The sequence below is a fragment of the Nerophis ophidion genome, linkage group LG23 (assembly GCF_033978795.1).
Source record: "Nerophis ophidion isolate RoL-2023_Sa linkage group LG23, RoL_Noph_v1.0, whole genome shotgun sequence".
In the NCBI taxonomy this organism is placed as follows: Eukaryota; Metazoa; Chordata; class Actinopteri; order Syngnathiformes; family Syngnathidae; genus Nerophis; species Nerophis ophidion.
In genome coordinates, this window is record NC_084633.1 from 664,012 (window position 1) to 679,433 (window position 15,422).

The 15,422-nt window shown below is 40.5% G+C and overlaps 1 protein-coding gene across 1 annotated transcript in view; it reads right to left on the reverse strand.

The window, feature by feature from the left end:
- Positions 1–2,407, reverse strand: part of triobpb (TRIO and F-actin binding protein b) — a 61,852-nt gene extending 59,445 nt beyond the window's left edge. Inside the window, exon 1 of the mRNA XM_061885033.1 lies at positions 2,021–2,407. Coding sequence (XP_061741017.1) covers positions 2,021–2,026 — 6 coding nt within the window. The 5' untranslated portion in view covers positions 2,027–2,407. The remainder of the gene's footprint in view (positions 1–2,020) is intronic.
- Positions 2,408–15,422: the final 13,015 nt, after the last annotated feature.

The following is a 15,422-nucleotide window of genomic DNA, read 5'->3' on the forward strand; positions in this document are numbered from 1 at the left end:
GAGAGGTAGCTACATGGGTAACGTTAGCTGTAATGCTAGCGAAGCCGTGCGAGTGGTAATACGAGAGAGAGAAGGTGTGAATCTGCTGACAAATGGAGGAAGAATTAATTCCCAAGAAAAACAGCACGGGGTTCGTCTGGGGGTGGTTTGGCTTCAAGCGGGAAGATGTCGAATAGACGACTTAAATTTTTTTAAGTGTGGTGCACAAGCGTTGATACCAGAAGTAGCATTACTGTTAATATGTAGCATCATTTGAAAAGTCACCCGCTAATAACTTTTTAATAACTACAGTTTTGGTCAATTTGGGGCGGTATAGCTCGGGTGGTAGAGTGGCCGTGCCAGCAACTTGAGGGTTGCAGGTTCGATCCCCGCTTCTGCCATCCTAGTCACTGCCGTTGTGTCCTTGGGCAAGACACTTTACCCACCTGCTTCCAGTGCCACCTACACTGGTTTGAATATGTAACGTAGATATTGGGTTTCACAATGTAAAGCGTTTTGAGTCACTAAAGAAAAGCGCTATATACATTTAATTCACCTCACTTCACTTCAATTGACTTAGTTGTGATTTCCTTCTCTGCATAGAAGCTTAAAATGAGTATATATTAATGCAGTATGAAGAAGAATGTTTTAATGTAGACACATAGAATCATCATACTGCAGTGATTGTATGCATCAAGTGTTAATTCAAGCCTGAGGCAAAATATCAAGATATATATCGTGTATCGCGATATGGCCAAAACATATCGAGATATTAAAAAAAGGCCATATCGCCCAGCCCTAATTAGAACTTTACTTTAAAACGCTTTCTACCTCAAATAACCAAAAAAGCTGTGAAAACTTTGATTTTGTGCTCCAAATTTTGATTATTTACGTAACTTGTGTGAGCCTATGGCAGGGGTGTCAAACTCAAATACAGAGTGGGCCAAAATTTTAAACTGAACAAAGTTACGGGCCAAGGTTGAACAAATTAACCTTTTAATAGGGATCTGCGGGGTTTGGTGGTAGCGGAGGGGTGTATTTTGTAGCGTCCCGGAAGATTTAGTGCTGCAAGGGTTTCTGGGTATTTCTTCTGTTGCGTTACGGTGCGGGTGTTCTCCCGAAATGTGTTTGTCATTATTATTTGGTGTGGGTTCACAGTGTGGCGCATATTTGTAAAAGTGTTGGCATTGTTAATACGGCCACCCTCAGTGTGCCCTGTATGGCTGTTGATCAAGTATGCCTTGCATTCACTTGTGTGTGTGCTAAAGCCACATATATTATGTGACTGGGCCGGCACGCTGTTTGAATGGAGGAAAAGCAGACGTGACCACAGGGTGCAGAGAACGCTAAAGGCATTGCCTTTAAGGCACGCCCCCAATATTGTTGTCTGAGTGGAAATTGGGAGAAATTCGGGAGAACGGTTGCCCCGGGAGATTTTCAGGAGGGGCACTGAACTTAGGGAGTCTCCTGGGAAAATTAGGAGGGTTGACAAGTATGAGTATTAGCGGTGAATGCGGTGTTACAGCGAAACCGCCACAATTGCCTCAAGGGCTAAATGAAATTACAGGGAGGGCCAAATTTGGCCCGCGGGCCAGAGTTTGACACCCTTGGCCTATGGCTTTATTTTGTTACACATATATATATTTTGCATTCTATTTTAGTTTCGTTACTGAGTTTACAACCCCCTGACGCTGTTTTGTTCCTGTACATATTTTAAATGAAGTTATATAAAAGTAAAAAAAACAAAACCCAAATAGCTAATCCTGCGGTGAACGTCACACGAAAGTATGACGTAAAGTGCACAAAAAAGTCGAAAATTGTTGTTGACATTTTCTGGCAGTTCAAAGCGCGAATACTAGCATTGACGCTACCAACGTCCAAGGCGGTTCATGAAAAGCCAAAATTAAAATTCAAAACAAATATATGTCAGAGTAAACGTTGCAATACGAGGTTGTTGATGTGTATGTTGCGGGTTTGACTCGCAAAAGCAGCTATCTTTGATACAGGAAGAAGCGACAGATTTGAGAACTACTTTACTTACCGTCATGATAACAGGATCCGGGTAGGTTTCAAGAAATTTAAAAAAAGACAAAAAGTACCGTTACTTAATGAAAAAAGAACACTTTTCTCGCTATTGCTGAAAGTTGTCCGCCAATACACTTGTAGCACTTTCTTGTACGTGTGGCGACATGAGATAAATCCGCGCCATTCACACTCCCTTCAGGCGGAGGGACAACAGGAAGTGCTAGGTCTCCGCTAAAGCCTGCTATTTTCCGCCTAAATGGTGTCTAAAAGGAGGCCGAGGAGTCGGCGAGTGGCGACATATATATCTGCTCCTCTGCTCCACTTCCTGGGCGGCTCCAGATCTTCAACCAAAACAGCGGCGGCGCGCCTGCTGCTTCTGTAGTAGAAGTGGGCGGGGCGATTCGACTGTCGATGATACGACCGTTGATATCGCATCTATACTGGCGTGGGTTGATTGATATATTGAAGTTGTTTTTATGTTATTTTTGTAGTGTTCAGTCAGATAGGTTTGCAAATTTTACTTACAGTAGAATAATCGTATTAAATTGTTACCTCTGTTTCTGTTGGTTTAAGGGTGTCCAAACTTTTTCGTGGTTATTTTTAGAGCAATGAGTTAAAAAAAAAAAATCCCACAAAAATGATTGGGGATCCAAAAAGGCCATACTCATAAAAATGTTAAAAATAAGTTTAATTTATTTATTTATTTTACTTTTAACACTCGTCTCTCGTTTAGCTTCAGATCTAACCGTCGATTATATGTTTTCATTATTTCTTTGTTTTTAGTCTGTTTTAGGCCATTTTCCTCTAAGAAAACTTGTTTTTCATATGGCAAACACACAAAATATGAAATATTCCCCTTAAAATACAGCAGAATGTAATATTTGATGTGTAGTAATTAGGGCCTTATAAATAGGTCAATAATTCATAACAACATTGATTTTATTCAATTATTTTTTGAGCAATGACAGTTTGAAAAAAAATCCCAACAAAATGATCAGCGATCCAAAAGGGTCCCACTCATAAGTGTTGAAAATAAGTCATTCATATTTATTTTACTTTTTAACACTTAAGTGGCGTCGTGCAGTGGCAGAGTGGCCGTGCGCAACCGGAGGGTCCCTGGTTCAATCCCCACCTAGTACCAACCTCGTCACGTCCGTTGTCCTGATGGAGCGCCTTGCATGGCAGCTCCCTCCATCAGTGTGTGAATGTGTGTGAATGGGTAAATGTGGAAGTAGTGTTAAAAGTGCTTTGAGTACCTTGAAGGTAGAAAAGCGCTATACAAGTACAACCCATTTATTTAAGTCAACTTCAGATCTATCTGCCGATTACAAGTTTTTATTATTTCTTTATGTAGTGGTTTTTGTTCTTGTATGCCTTTTGTCAAAGACAACTTTGTTTTCAAACAGCAAAAACACAAAATATTAAATATACCCCCCGCCCAAAATATTGAAAATGTAATATTTGATGTGAAGTAATTGTAGTCTTAAATAGGGCAGTAATTCATAACATTGATTCTTAATCATCATAAGCTTCAGCTTTGTGGATATAGTTAATTAAAAAAAAAGTTTTTTAACCTTTTTTTTCATTTTTAATGAAAATCCTGTTGTTTTTTAGCAAAATATGCAACATCTCCCCCTCCCCAATGTTCAAAGTGTAATATTTGAAGTTAAGCAATTGGAGCCTTAAATATGTCAAAAATTCATAACATTTGGTTTGAGTCATTATTATTTTTAGAGCAATGAGTTTAAAAAAATCCTACTAAAATTCTTGGGGATCCAAAAAGGCCATACTCATAAAAATGTTAAAAATAGTCATTTATTTTTTATTTATTTCAACACTTGTCTCTAGTTTAACTTAAGATCTAAACGTCGATTAAGCGTTTTTATTATTTATTTGTTTTTAGACGGTTTTAGGCCATTTTCCTCTAAGAAAACTTGTTTTTTTTAAATGGCAAACACACAAAATATGCAAAATTTCCATAAAAAAATACATCAGTCAAAAATTCATAACACTGATTTGAAATCATTATTTTTTTAATTATTTAAATCTCCAAATCGGCTTCAGCTTTGTCAATATAGTTAATTTGAAAACATGTTTTACCTTTTGTTTTTAAGAAAACCTTGTTTTTATGGCAAAAACACAAAATATGCAAGCAATATTTCTCCCCAAAATGTCCAAAGGGTAATATTTGATGTGAAGTAATTGGAGCCTTAAAAATAAGTCAATAATTCATGACATTGATTTTGATTCATTATTATTTTCAGAGCAATGAGTTTAAAAAAAAAAATCACTAATATTCTTGGGGATCCAAAAAGGCCAGACTCATAAAAATAGTCATAATTTTTTTTTGTATTTATTCTTTACTTTTAACACGAGTCTCTAGTTTAACTTCTGATCTAACCGTCGATTCTACGTGTTTATTATGTGTTTGTTTTTAGACAGTTTTAGGCCATTTTCCTCTAAGAAAACTTATTTTTTTATATGGCAAACACACAAAATTTCCATAAAAAAATACATCAAAGTGTAATAATTGATGTGTAGTATTTGTAGTCTTAAATAGGTCAATAATTCATAACATTTATTTAAAGTCATTTTTTTAATCATTTAAATCTCCAGATCGCCTTCAGCTTTGTCGATATAGTTAATTTGTAAAAATGTTTTACCTTTTGTTTTTAGGAAACCTTGTTTTTATTGCAAAAACACAAAATATGCAAGCAATATATTCCCCTCAAAATGTCCAAAGTGTAATTGGAGCCTTAAAAAAAAGTCAATACTTCAAAACATTGATCCCCAAAAGTTAAGTATTAGTAAATTAGAAATTAAAATAATGAATAATAAAACTATTTTTAAAAAGTGTGAAATAATAAAATGTAATTCTGTTTGGGGCCTGGTTTTATCTTCAATAAATACTCTGGGTGGCAGTGATGAGCTGAGGAGTTCTTTCTTGAATTCAATATTGCTTATCACCATCCATCCATCCATCTTCTTCCGCTTATCCGAGGTCGGGTTGCGGGGGCAGCAGCCTAAGCAGGGAAGCCCAGACTTCCCTCTCCCCAGCCACTTCGTCCAGCTCTTCCCGGGGGATCCCGAGGCGTTCCCAGGCCAGCCGGAAGACATAGTCTTCCCAACGTGTCCTGGGTCTTCCCCGTGGCCTCCTACCGGTTGGACGTGCCCTAAACACCTCCCTAGGGAGGGGTTTGGGTGGCATCCTGACCAGATGCCCGAACCACCTCATCTGGCTCCTCTCGATGTGTAGAAGCAGCGGCTTTACTTTGAGCTCCTCCCGGATGACAGAGCTTCTCACCCTATCTCAAAGGGAGAGCCCCGACACACGGCGGAGGAAACTAATTTTGGCCGCTTGTACCCGAGATATTATCCTTTCGGTCATGACCCAAAGCTCATGACCATAGGTGAGAATGGGAACATAGATCGATCGGTAAATTGAGAGCTTTGCCTTCCGGCTCAGCTCCTTCTTCACCACAACGGATCGGTACAACGTCCGCATTACTGAAGACGCCGCACCGATCTGCCTGTCGATCTCACGATCCACTCTTCCCTCACTCGTGAACAAGACTCCTAGGTACTTGAACTCCTCCACTTGGGGTAAGGTCTGCTCCCCAACCCGGAGATGGCATTCCACCCTTTTCCGGGCGAGAACCATGGACTCGGACTTGGAGGTGCTGGTTCTCATTCCGGTCACTTCACACTCGGCTGCGAACCGATCCAGTGAGAGCTGAAGATCCCGGCCGGATGAAGCCATCAGGACCACATCATCTGCAAAAAGCAGAGACCTAATCCCGCGGCCACCAAACCGGAACCCCTCAACGCCTTAACTGCGCCTAGAAATTCTGTCCATAAAAGTTATGAACGGAATCGGTGACAATGGGCAGCCTTGGCGGAGTCCCACCCTCACTGAAAATGTGTTCAACTTACTGCCAAGCTCTGACACTGATCGTACAGGGAGCGGACCGCCACAATAAGACTGTCCGATACCCCATACTCTCTGAGCACTCCCCACAGGAATTCCCGGGGGACACGGTCGAATGCCTTCTCCAAGTCCACAAAGCACATGTAGACTGGTTGGGCAAACTCCTGTGCACCCTCAAGAACCCTGCCGAGAGTATAAAGCTTGTCTACCGTTCCACGATCAGGACAAAAACCACACTGTTCCTCCTGGATCCGAGGTTCGACTATTCGGCGTAGCCTCCTTTCCAGTACACCTGAATAAACCTTACCGGGAAGCCTGAGGAGCGTGATCCCACGATAGTTGGAACACACCCTCCGGTCCCCCTTCTTAATGAGAGGAACCACCAACCCGGTCTGCCAATCCAGAGGTACCGCCCCCGATGTCCACGCGATGCTGCAGAGTCTTGTCAACCAAGACAGCCCCACAGCATCCAGAGCCTTAAGGAACTCCGGGCAGATCTCATCCACCCCCGGGGCCTTGCCACCGAGGAGCTTTTTAACTACCTCAGCAACCTCAGCCCCAGAAATAGGAGAGCCCACCACGGATTCCCCAGGCACTGCTTCCTCATAGGAAGATGTGTTGGTGGGATTAAGGAGGTCTTCGAAGTATTCCTTCCACCTATTCACAACGGCCGCAGTTGAGGTCAGCAGAACACCATCCGCACCATACACAGTGTTTATAGTACACTGCTTCCCCTTCTGGAGGCGGCGGATGGTGGTCCAGAATCGCTTCGAAGCCATCCGGACGTCGTTTTCCATGGCTTCCCCGGATTCCTCCCATGTCTGAGTTTTTGCCTCCACGACCGCTGAAGCTGCACACCGCTTGGCCCGTCGGTACCTGTTACTTATGACCTTTTTGACCAAAGTGCTCGCAACTTTCTTTGGCCCCATGTTGGCTAATTTGCAGTCTCAAAAATAAAAATGTAAAAAAACAACAACTAGGAACTAAGTCAACAACCTGTGGGATTATTTGTTTGGGCACTCGTATAACACAAAATACTAGTTTGTTACATCCCATGTTCTGGACGTACGATGGCAAAAGTCTGGGTATAAAAATTAAAGTGTCACTCTAACTAATTACATTGTTTACATTATCTTGTAATTTTTTCATGAATATTGTTAAACCTTGTTGACATAAATATATTTTAGTTTGTATCTTATTGAGATTATAGCTAGCATCAACAAATGTGATGCAAAAATCACAAACTCTTAAAAAATAAAAAGTATGGGTATCTGAGATACGGACTCTGTACTGGTATCGGTTCAGTACCAACATTTGCAGTATCGTCCAGCCTGACTATCTTGCGCCACCCACATCCGGGTCACACAACTTAGTAACTGTTGGTTTCACTTGGTACGGCCCAGGAATTTCAACACATGCCCGAGCACACCACAGTGACAAAGCTCGGTCTCTACAAATGCCTGCAGGGAAAAAAAAAAAAGTATTCCCCCCCCCCAAAAAACAGCAGCACTGCTTAAAAAGAAGAAAACGGCAGGTTCAAGTGAAATGAGCAATAAAAGTTGCGCAATAGTAGACTGGGTTGGTTGTCATGTGGTCTGGCCAAAGTGTGTTGGGAAGATAAGTTTTATTACTACACATGAGAACACGTTTCTTCTTCTCAAGCATGCAAACAAGGTACAAAACTAGAAAATTCCTACGGTAATTTTAAAGGGCCTGCTATACTTCTAAAATGGGGCCGAGTGTCAAAATTTGTGATTTTTAAATTTAAACATAAAAAATTGCATACAACATTAGCATGGCAACGTCACCATGATGGCATAGGACAAGTTAGTGTATTTCTAAGATAGTGCCAAGTATTAAAATGCACTATTTTTAGGTGCTAACATATCAAAATTTGCTAAAAAGCTCGCTCACAACATTAACATGCTAACATTAGCATGATGCCATAGGACAAGTTAGTGTACTTCTAAGTTGCTGCCAAGTATTAAAATGCACTATTTTTAGGTGCAAACATACAACATTAGCCGAAAAACTAGCTCACAACATTAGCAACAAAATCCATGATTTTTATGTTTAAATATACACATTAAACTAAAAAACTGGAACAAAAAATTAGCATAAAATATTAGCATGCTAGATTTTAGCAGACTTCCAATATAGCGCCAACTATCAAAATTCAAGATTTTAAGGTTTAAACATACAAAATTGGCTAAAAAGCTAGCAAAAATAGTTAGCATTCTGACATTAGCATGACGGCATTGGAGGAGTTGATGTACTTCTAAGATGGCAACAAGTATTAAAATGCACTATTTTTAAGTGTAAATGTATAATTTTCGCTAAAAAGCTAGTGTGGGAGGCAGGGCGTGGTCACGCGCCGCCTGCTGGCAATGGCATGCACAGGAGCTGGCTGGAAGCAAGATGGCAGGTGAGTGGATACCTCAGCTGGAACGAGTTATCTAAGCACCTGTCTCTATTTAGCAGCGTTGGTGACTGCAGGGCGGGGCTGAAAAGCCAGAAGGACCCAGGAGGTGCTGAGGACGCCAGAAGGGTTGTGGGAGGACTGAGCGAGTTAAAAACTTTGTGAGTGAACGAACTAAGACTGAAAAGACTTGGGGAGTGAACGAAGAAGATGAACTGTTGTGAAAATTAAAAATGAAAAGAAAATCCTTTTGGGAACAAACAAAAGAAGAAATATTGTGTGTAAAAAGATTAAAAAGAATTGTCAACTTGAACTCCTGCTGTGATCCTTCGGTCCTGAAGACCCCACGACACAGCTAGCATTAAACATTAGCATGCTAATACAACAGATGTAAGCCTACGTTCAAGATGCAGCCACGCATTAAACTCCATAGTTTGAAGATTTATACAGTCAGTTAAAAAGCTAGCATAAAATGTTCGCATGCTAACATTAGCCGTGTTGATTTAAAATACTTTAACATACTTCTAAGATTGCGCCAAGTATCAAAATTCATGACTTTCAGGTTCAATGGGAGCATACTTGCGTGAAAGGACTAAGTATCACAAACCAGGATTTTTGGGGGTTTTTTTTACATTCAAAATGACCTAAAGCTAGTATAAAATATTTGCATGCTAATATAAAACACGTCAGCATACTTTCAAAGATGGCGCCAAGTATCAAAATGAATGATTTTTAGGTTTTAACATACAACGCACATTAAAGGCCTACTGAAACCCACTACTACCGACCACGCAGTCTGATAGTTTATACATCAATGATGAAATCTTAACATTGCCGGTTTAGTTTACTAAATTGTAATTTTAAATTTCCTGCGAAGTTTCCTGTTGAAAACGTCGTGGAATGATGACGCTTATGTTGACGCGTGCTTGTGACGTTATTGGTTGGAGCGGATATTTTATCCCAGCACCACTCCTGGCTAAAAGTCGTCCGATTTAATCGCATAATTTCACAGTATTTTGGCCATCTGTGTTGCTGGATCTTTTGCAATTTGTTCAATTAATAATGGAGACTGTAAAGAAGAATGCTTTTGGTGGAAAGCGGTGGATTGCAGCTGCCTTTAGCAACCAAAACACAGCCGGTGTTTCTTTGTTTGTTGGGAAGCTTTACTATGGAACAGAGCGGTCAAGCGAACATGTTTCTCTACCACATGTCGACCGGCAGGTTTCGGTGAGAAAATTGTGGTAATAAGTCGGCTTTTACCGGAGACATCAGCGGAGCTTGTGTCGTTCTTCCTGCAGCATTAGTCAAATAGGCAGCTGCGACTTTCTTGGCTCCTCCATGGCTTCCATCAGAGACACTGGCGGTCACCATACCTCCTCCGACTTTCAGTTATGACTTTTTAATCTCACAAAAACACTAGTAATACAATAATCAGATAAGGGATTTTCCAGAATTATCCTAGTAAATGTGTCTAATAACATTTGAATCGCCCACTGCCGTCGCCTTTTTTTTCTTTCTAGTGCGTCACTCTAATTTTCCTCATCCACAAATCTTTCATCCTCGCTAAAATTAATGGGGAAATCGTCGCTTTCTCGGTCCGAATCGCTTTTGCTGCTGGTGGCTATGATTATAAACAATGTGAGGATGTGAGGAGCCCTACAACCCGTGACGTCACGCGCACATCGTCTGCTACTTCCTGTACTGGCAAGGCTTTTTTATTAGGGACCAAAAGTTGTGAACTTTATCGTCGATGTTCTCTACTAAATCCTTTCAGCAAAAATATGGCAATATCGTGAAATGATCAAGTATGACACATAGAATGGACCTGCTATCCCTGTTCAAATAAAAAAATCTCATTCCAGTAGGCCTTTAATTGTTGGCATAGTTGCTAAACAGCATACATGGGCAGACGGCACCTCCTTCTGATGGCCATTCAGCCAAAACCAAACTTGGGCAGTTAAAATGTTTTAGCCAGGGATAAAGTGGAGAATATATTAAGCACAGAGCTATGAGAAAGTATAGACTGACCATATGTCTTTTCCCCGGACATGTCCTCTTTTACGGGGATGTCCGGGCTGTCTGGGCGTTTTTTTTTTAAATGCCTCAAACCCTGACTGCATTTTGAGTTAGGGTTGCGTGTATTTTCAATGTACGTTCAGGGTTAAGATGGGGTTAAAAACAAAACAAATTGTGAAGGTGTGCGCACATAGCATAATTCGTGAGGGAAGGGCAAAGGCAGAGAGAGCGAGAGACTTATGATAAACGCGCATGCGTCGCCAGCCTCTGCTTTTTATCGATATATATATATTTTTTTATCTATAGCAGGGGTGTCAGAAGTGTGCTCCCGGAGGCCATTTGCGGCCCACCGTACATTCTAAAAATACTATTAAAATAAACATAAACATAACAAAAGTGAAATAAAAATAGCTTAAAGGTGAAATGTCATTTAGAAAAAGTTTGTTTCAAAGTTTGTTCTCCCGGGATGCAAACAGACTTTTCCGGAGAAGGGTAGCAGGTAGGAACATGTTCATTAATCCAACTACAAATCTTGGCAGGGCATGAGGTAAACAAACAAACTACGGCGTGGAACAAACACGGAACTGTGGCATGAAACAAACAGCATAAACTGTGGCGTGGAACAAACACAAAACTGTGGCATGAAACAAACATGACTTACGTGCACACAGCATGAATTGAACAACATGAACTATGGGTTGGCATGAAAACATGCAATGACGCCAGGCCGACTGACTGGCAAAGACAAGCTTGAATAAGGGTCTCTTGATTAGAGCAGGTGCATGTCCCAGAGGTGGGACCAAGTCATTGTTTTGCAAGTCACAAGTAAGTCTCAAGTCTTTGCCCTCAAGTCAAGTCCCGAGTCAATACAGGCAAGTCCCGAGTCAAGTCCAAAGTCAAAACTGAAAAGTCTCAAGTCAAGTCCCAAGTCCTGTATTTTGAGTTTTGAGTCATTTCAAGTCCTTTTAACCACAGACTAATATATTTACACAGAATGTGTATGTTTTTAAAACGCTGTATGTATTTATTATGAAAAAAAAAATAGCGCTGACATTGCACTTCATAATAGCACTTTTAACCAGTTATTTTAAACATGTAACTTATTTCTTTACAGAATAAACATATTTGAAAAAACAAGTGCAACTGTACTTATTTGCACAAAAGTGTTAACATTGTATTTCCATGGCATATTGCATTGGAAGTAGTTCCACAGCAGTTTCCATCCTGTTCTTACCTTATCTCATTGATCTCATCTCATACTGTATGTGTGTTTATGTGTGCGTACACATGAAAACCATAAATACATGAACATAACAATGAACCGAGTTGTACTTTTTAGATGTCAGGGTCCTATGGAATTTGTACACATATTCTTAATATGGTATACATTTTAACTGACCTTTATTTGACCATGTTTGTCTTTTTGTAGGTGGCTAAAATATGCAGTGCTGCTGACCGCCATCTAACGTTACGTTACTGTGTGTGATACATTCACAAACGTAAAATTATGTGTGGGTACCTCATGTAAATGTGCTTAAAAAAATAACTTCACAAAAAGTATGAATAAAGTAGCAAACTGCAGTGGACACAACAGATTGTGGTGTTTGCAATGATGTTATAATCATAGACATCTTATAAGTAGACCCAGTATTGGCTGCTGTAACGCGAGCAATTTGGCCGCCATCTTGAAGTGGTGATGAAGAGCTGGCGAGCAGCCTAAACTGACAGTTGAGAAGTAGTGGTGTTCAGCGTTTTCCTGCTCAAATGTTGAAAATAGGAATCGGGGGAATACTTTTCACAAGTAATATTTAACATTAACATACTATTGGTTGTGTTTTGTGAAAAGAATATTATCACAGAGTTGAGAAGGAGCAAAGATCTTCAATATTTGTATGTGAAAATCACAAACAAATCTTCTGGGGGAGGATGACTCCGCCTCTACAGGTATTTGGTTTACAAACTTTCAGCCCCACCTAAACAGATTTCACCAGCCACCAGTAATTTTGATGCATTCTCATTTTAGGCAAAATATATGACAATATTCTCTTAACAGTATAATTGTAACCAGGAATAAGTCTTCTAGTAACAATATTCAAATACTAACATTGTTGGGTAAGACAGACCTTGGTTTTATTCTGAATCCAGTGGAACAGATTGGTGGTTTTAGCTGATATAAAGACTTTCAGGTGTTTATATATGTTTAAGTATTTGGCAGACACTTTTATCCAAAGCAACATACATGAAAAATACATATAAAACAATCACTGTAAACATGGTCGTTTACGGGAAAATGTAATAGAAAATATCAATACAAATGGTCAAGACAGAATAAACTCTCTGCTGTTGCAGCAACAGAGATAAAGTCTTATTGGTCCGTAAGATATATAGATATCTAATATATTCATACACTGTTTATGTAGGATATACACATGTATATATAACCTAATCATATTGATTCTTCAATTTAAAAATAGCTGACCGTTTTTTCCCCTCTTCTCTGGGATTATTATTCCCAGTTTTGATCTTGACGTCTGGTCACTTATAGTATATAAGAATATTCTATTACCGTTAAGCAAACTATGAACACGCCAAAACATGTGTCCTTTATCATAGTTACACGTATGACAAAAAAGCGTGTGAAAATCAGTGGTATTCGGTGAGATAAAATGCGCTGACAGTTCATTGCTCCTGCCAAACGTATTGCACTGAGTGGAGTGGATCACTACTCCAAGATGGCGGCCGCGCGTCTCGTCTCGTCAGCGCCAGTAGGCAGTAGTGGTCGATGCTGCGTCTACTTATAACAGCGTTTCTCAAAGTGTGGGGAGCGCCTCACTGGTGGGGAATAGAGACATGACAGGTGGGGCGCGAGAAACGGGAGGAGATTCCACTTTATTTTTTTATTTTTTATTTTTATTCTTAGATTTTTTTTTTTACAACCCCGTTTTCTAAACAAACTGTAAATCACTTTGTGATTCTGTCTGTGAAATCCGCTATATATCCATCCATCCATCCATTTTCTACCGCTTATTCCCTTTCGGGGTGGCGGAGGGCGCTGGCGCCTATCTCAGCTGCAATCGGGCGGAAGGCAGGGTACACCCTGGACAAGTCACCACCTCATCGCAGGGCCAACACAGATAGACAGACAACATTCACACTCACATTCACACACTAGGGCCAATTTAGTGTTGCCAATCAACCTATCCCCAGGTGCATGTCTTTGGAAGTGGGAGGAAGCCGGAGTACCCGGAGGGAACCCACGCATTCACGGGGAGAACATGCAAACTCCACACAGAAAGATCCCGAGCCTGGATTTGAACCCAGGAGTGCAGGAACTTCGTATTGTGAGGCAGACGCACTAACCCCTCTGCCACCGTGAAGCCATCCGCTATATAAATGAATGTAAATTACTTATTTTTCCGGTAGACTTTAAATTTCGAGGTAGGAGCGAAAGTTTGACAGACGCAACAGTAACTAATGGGGGCGGGGCTGAGCGGAACACACTTTCGCGCGGATGGGTAGCAGACTAATGACCACAATTACACAAAATGGATAAATTAGCTTCATATAGAGTTGCATACAGAATTGCTCAATGCAAAAAAGCACACAATTGCTGAGCAGCGGATTCTCCCCGCTGCAATAGACTTGGTGTCAGTCAAAGCTGTCCCACTGTCAAGCGACACAGTTGCGAGACGTATATGCGACATTGCAAGTGATCTTGAGGAACAACTCGTAGACCAGGGGTCGGCAACCGGCGGCTCCGGAGCTGCATGCTAATCTTTAATCACTCTGATGCGGCTCAGCTTGTCACGGCCAGCTCAGCTTGTCATCCAGCTTGTCAAACCTCAGGACACGCCCACGGCCGCGCGCGTCTCCGTCCTGCAGCAGCCGCCAGCTGCTGCAGGACGGAGACATGCGGGTGTCCAGGTTAAAGCGCCTGACAGCGGACCTTGAAGATGTTTCACGCCAGAAGATTGTTCTTGCTCAGAATCACAAATGGTGTGATATTGAAAAGCTCCCCAAACCAGACAAACTTGTGTTCGAAACTTGGAACGCTATCCCCGACTTTTATGTGAACATGAAAAAGTATGCACTTGGAGTCCTGTCCATCTTTGGATCCACATATGTATGTGAGCAGGTGTTCTCCAACATGAACTTTATCAAAAACAAACATGGCACACGCCTCACAGATGAGAGTTTATAATCCTGTGTGAAGATAAAGGTGACATCATACAGCCCGGATGTGGAGACGCTGTGCTCTGCGGTTCAGGAGCAGAAATCACATTGACCACGTATGAAAAATATTTTAATTTCCTATAATTTTGCATATATTCACATTTTTTAATTGTTCAGGGAAATTTACATTTTACGGCATTTTTGGTTTTCTGCCAGTGAATAATTTAAGTTTGGCATTTTTTTTTTCTTTACTACAAGGAGGACTTAAATAGACATTAAGTATTTTACTTAACCTTCAACCCGACGTCTTTTTTGGAGTTAAAACGTTTTGTTGCATGAAGACATTTTATTTAATTTTTTCTGCAGTCGTTCATTGATTTCATAAACGTAACCCATCATAGTTCGTTTATAAATAGCACAAAGCAAAAAGAAAACTTTATATGCAGTGTTATTTCATTTTTTTATTTTTATTTTTTTATTTCATTTTATTTTATATTTTAATTTTTTGGTCCTGTCCAGCTTCTCAGGCAAATCATATAGTTGATATAGGTGCCCATATCGGCTGTTCACATTTACTTTACAGAAGAGAAGTGTAGGATACTTCTCTTGTTGCCTTACTTAAATTTGACTTTATTAAATTTATTTATATTATCATTTTGTGCAGCCGGGCTGGAGCAGCAAGGGATAGAAAGAGAAAAAAAGGAAGACAAAGAGGGAAATTGTGGGGATCAGAGGGGGATTAGACAGTGTTATTTCACTTTAAATTTAAAAAGAATTTTGTGGCTCCGATTGTTTTCTTTAATTTGTGAAACGGGTCGAAATGGCTCTTTGAGTGGTAAAGGTTGCCGACCCCTGTCGTAGACAAATTAAAATAAAGTCGTT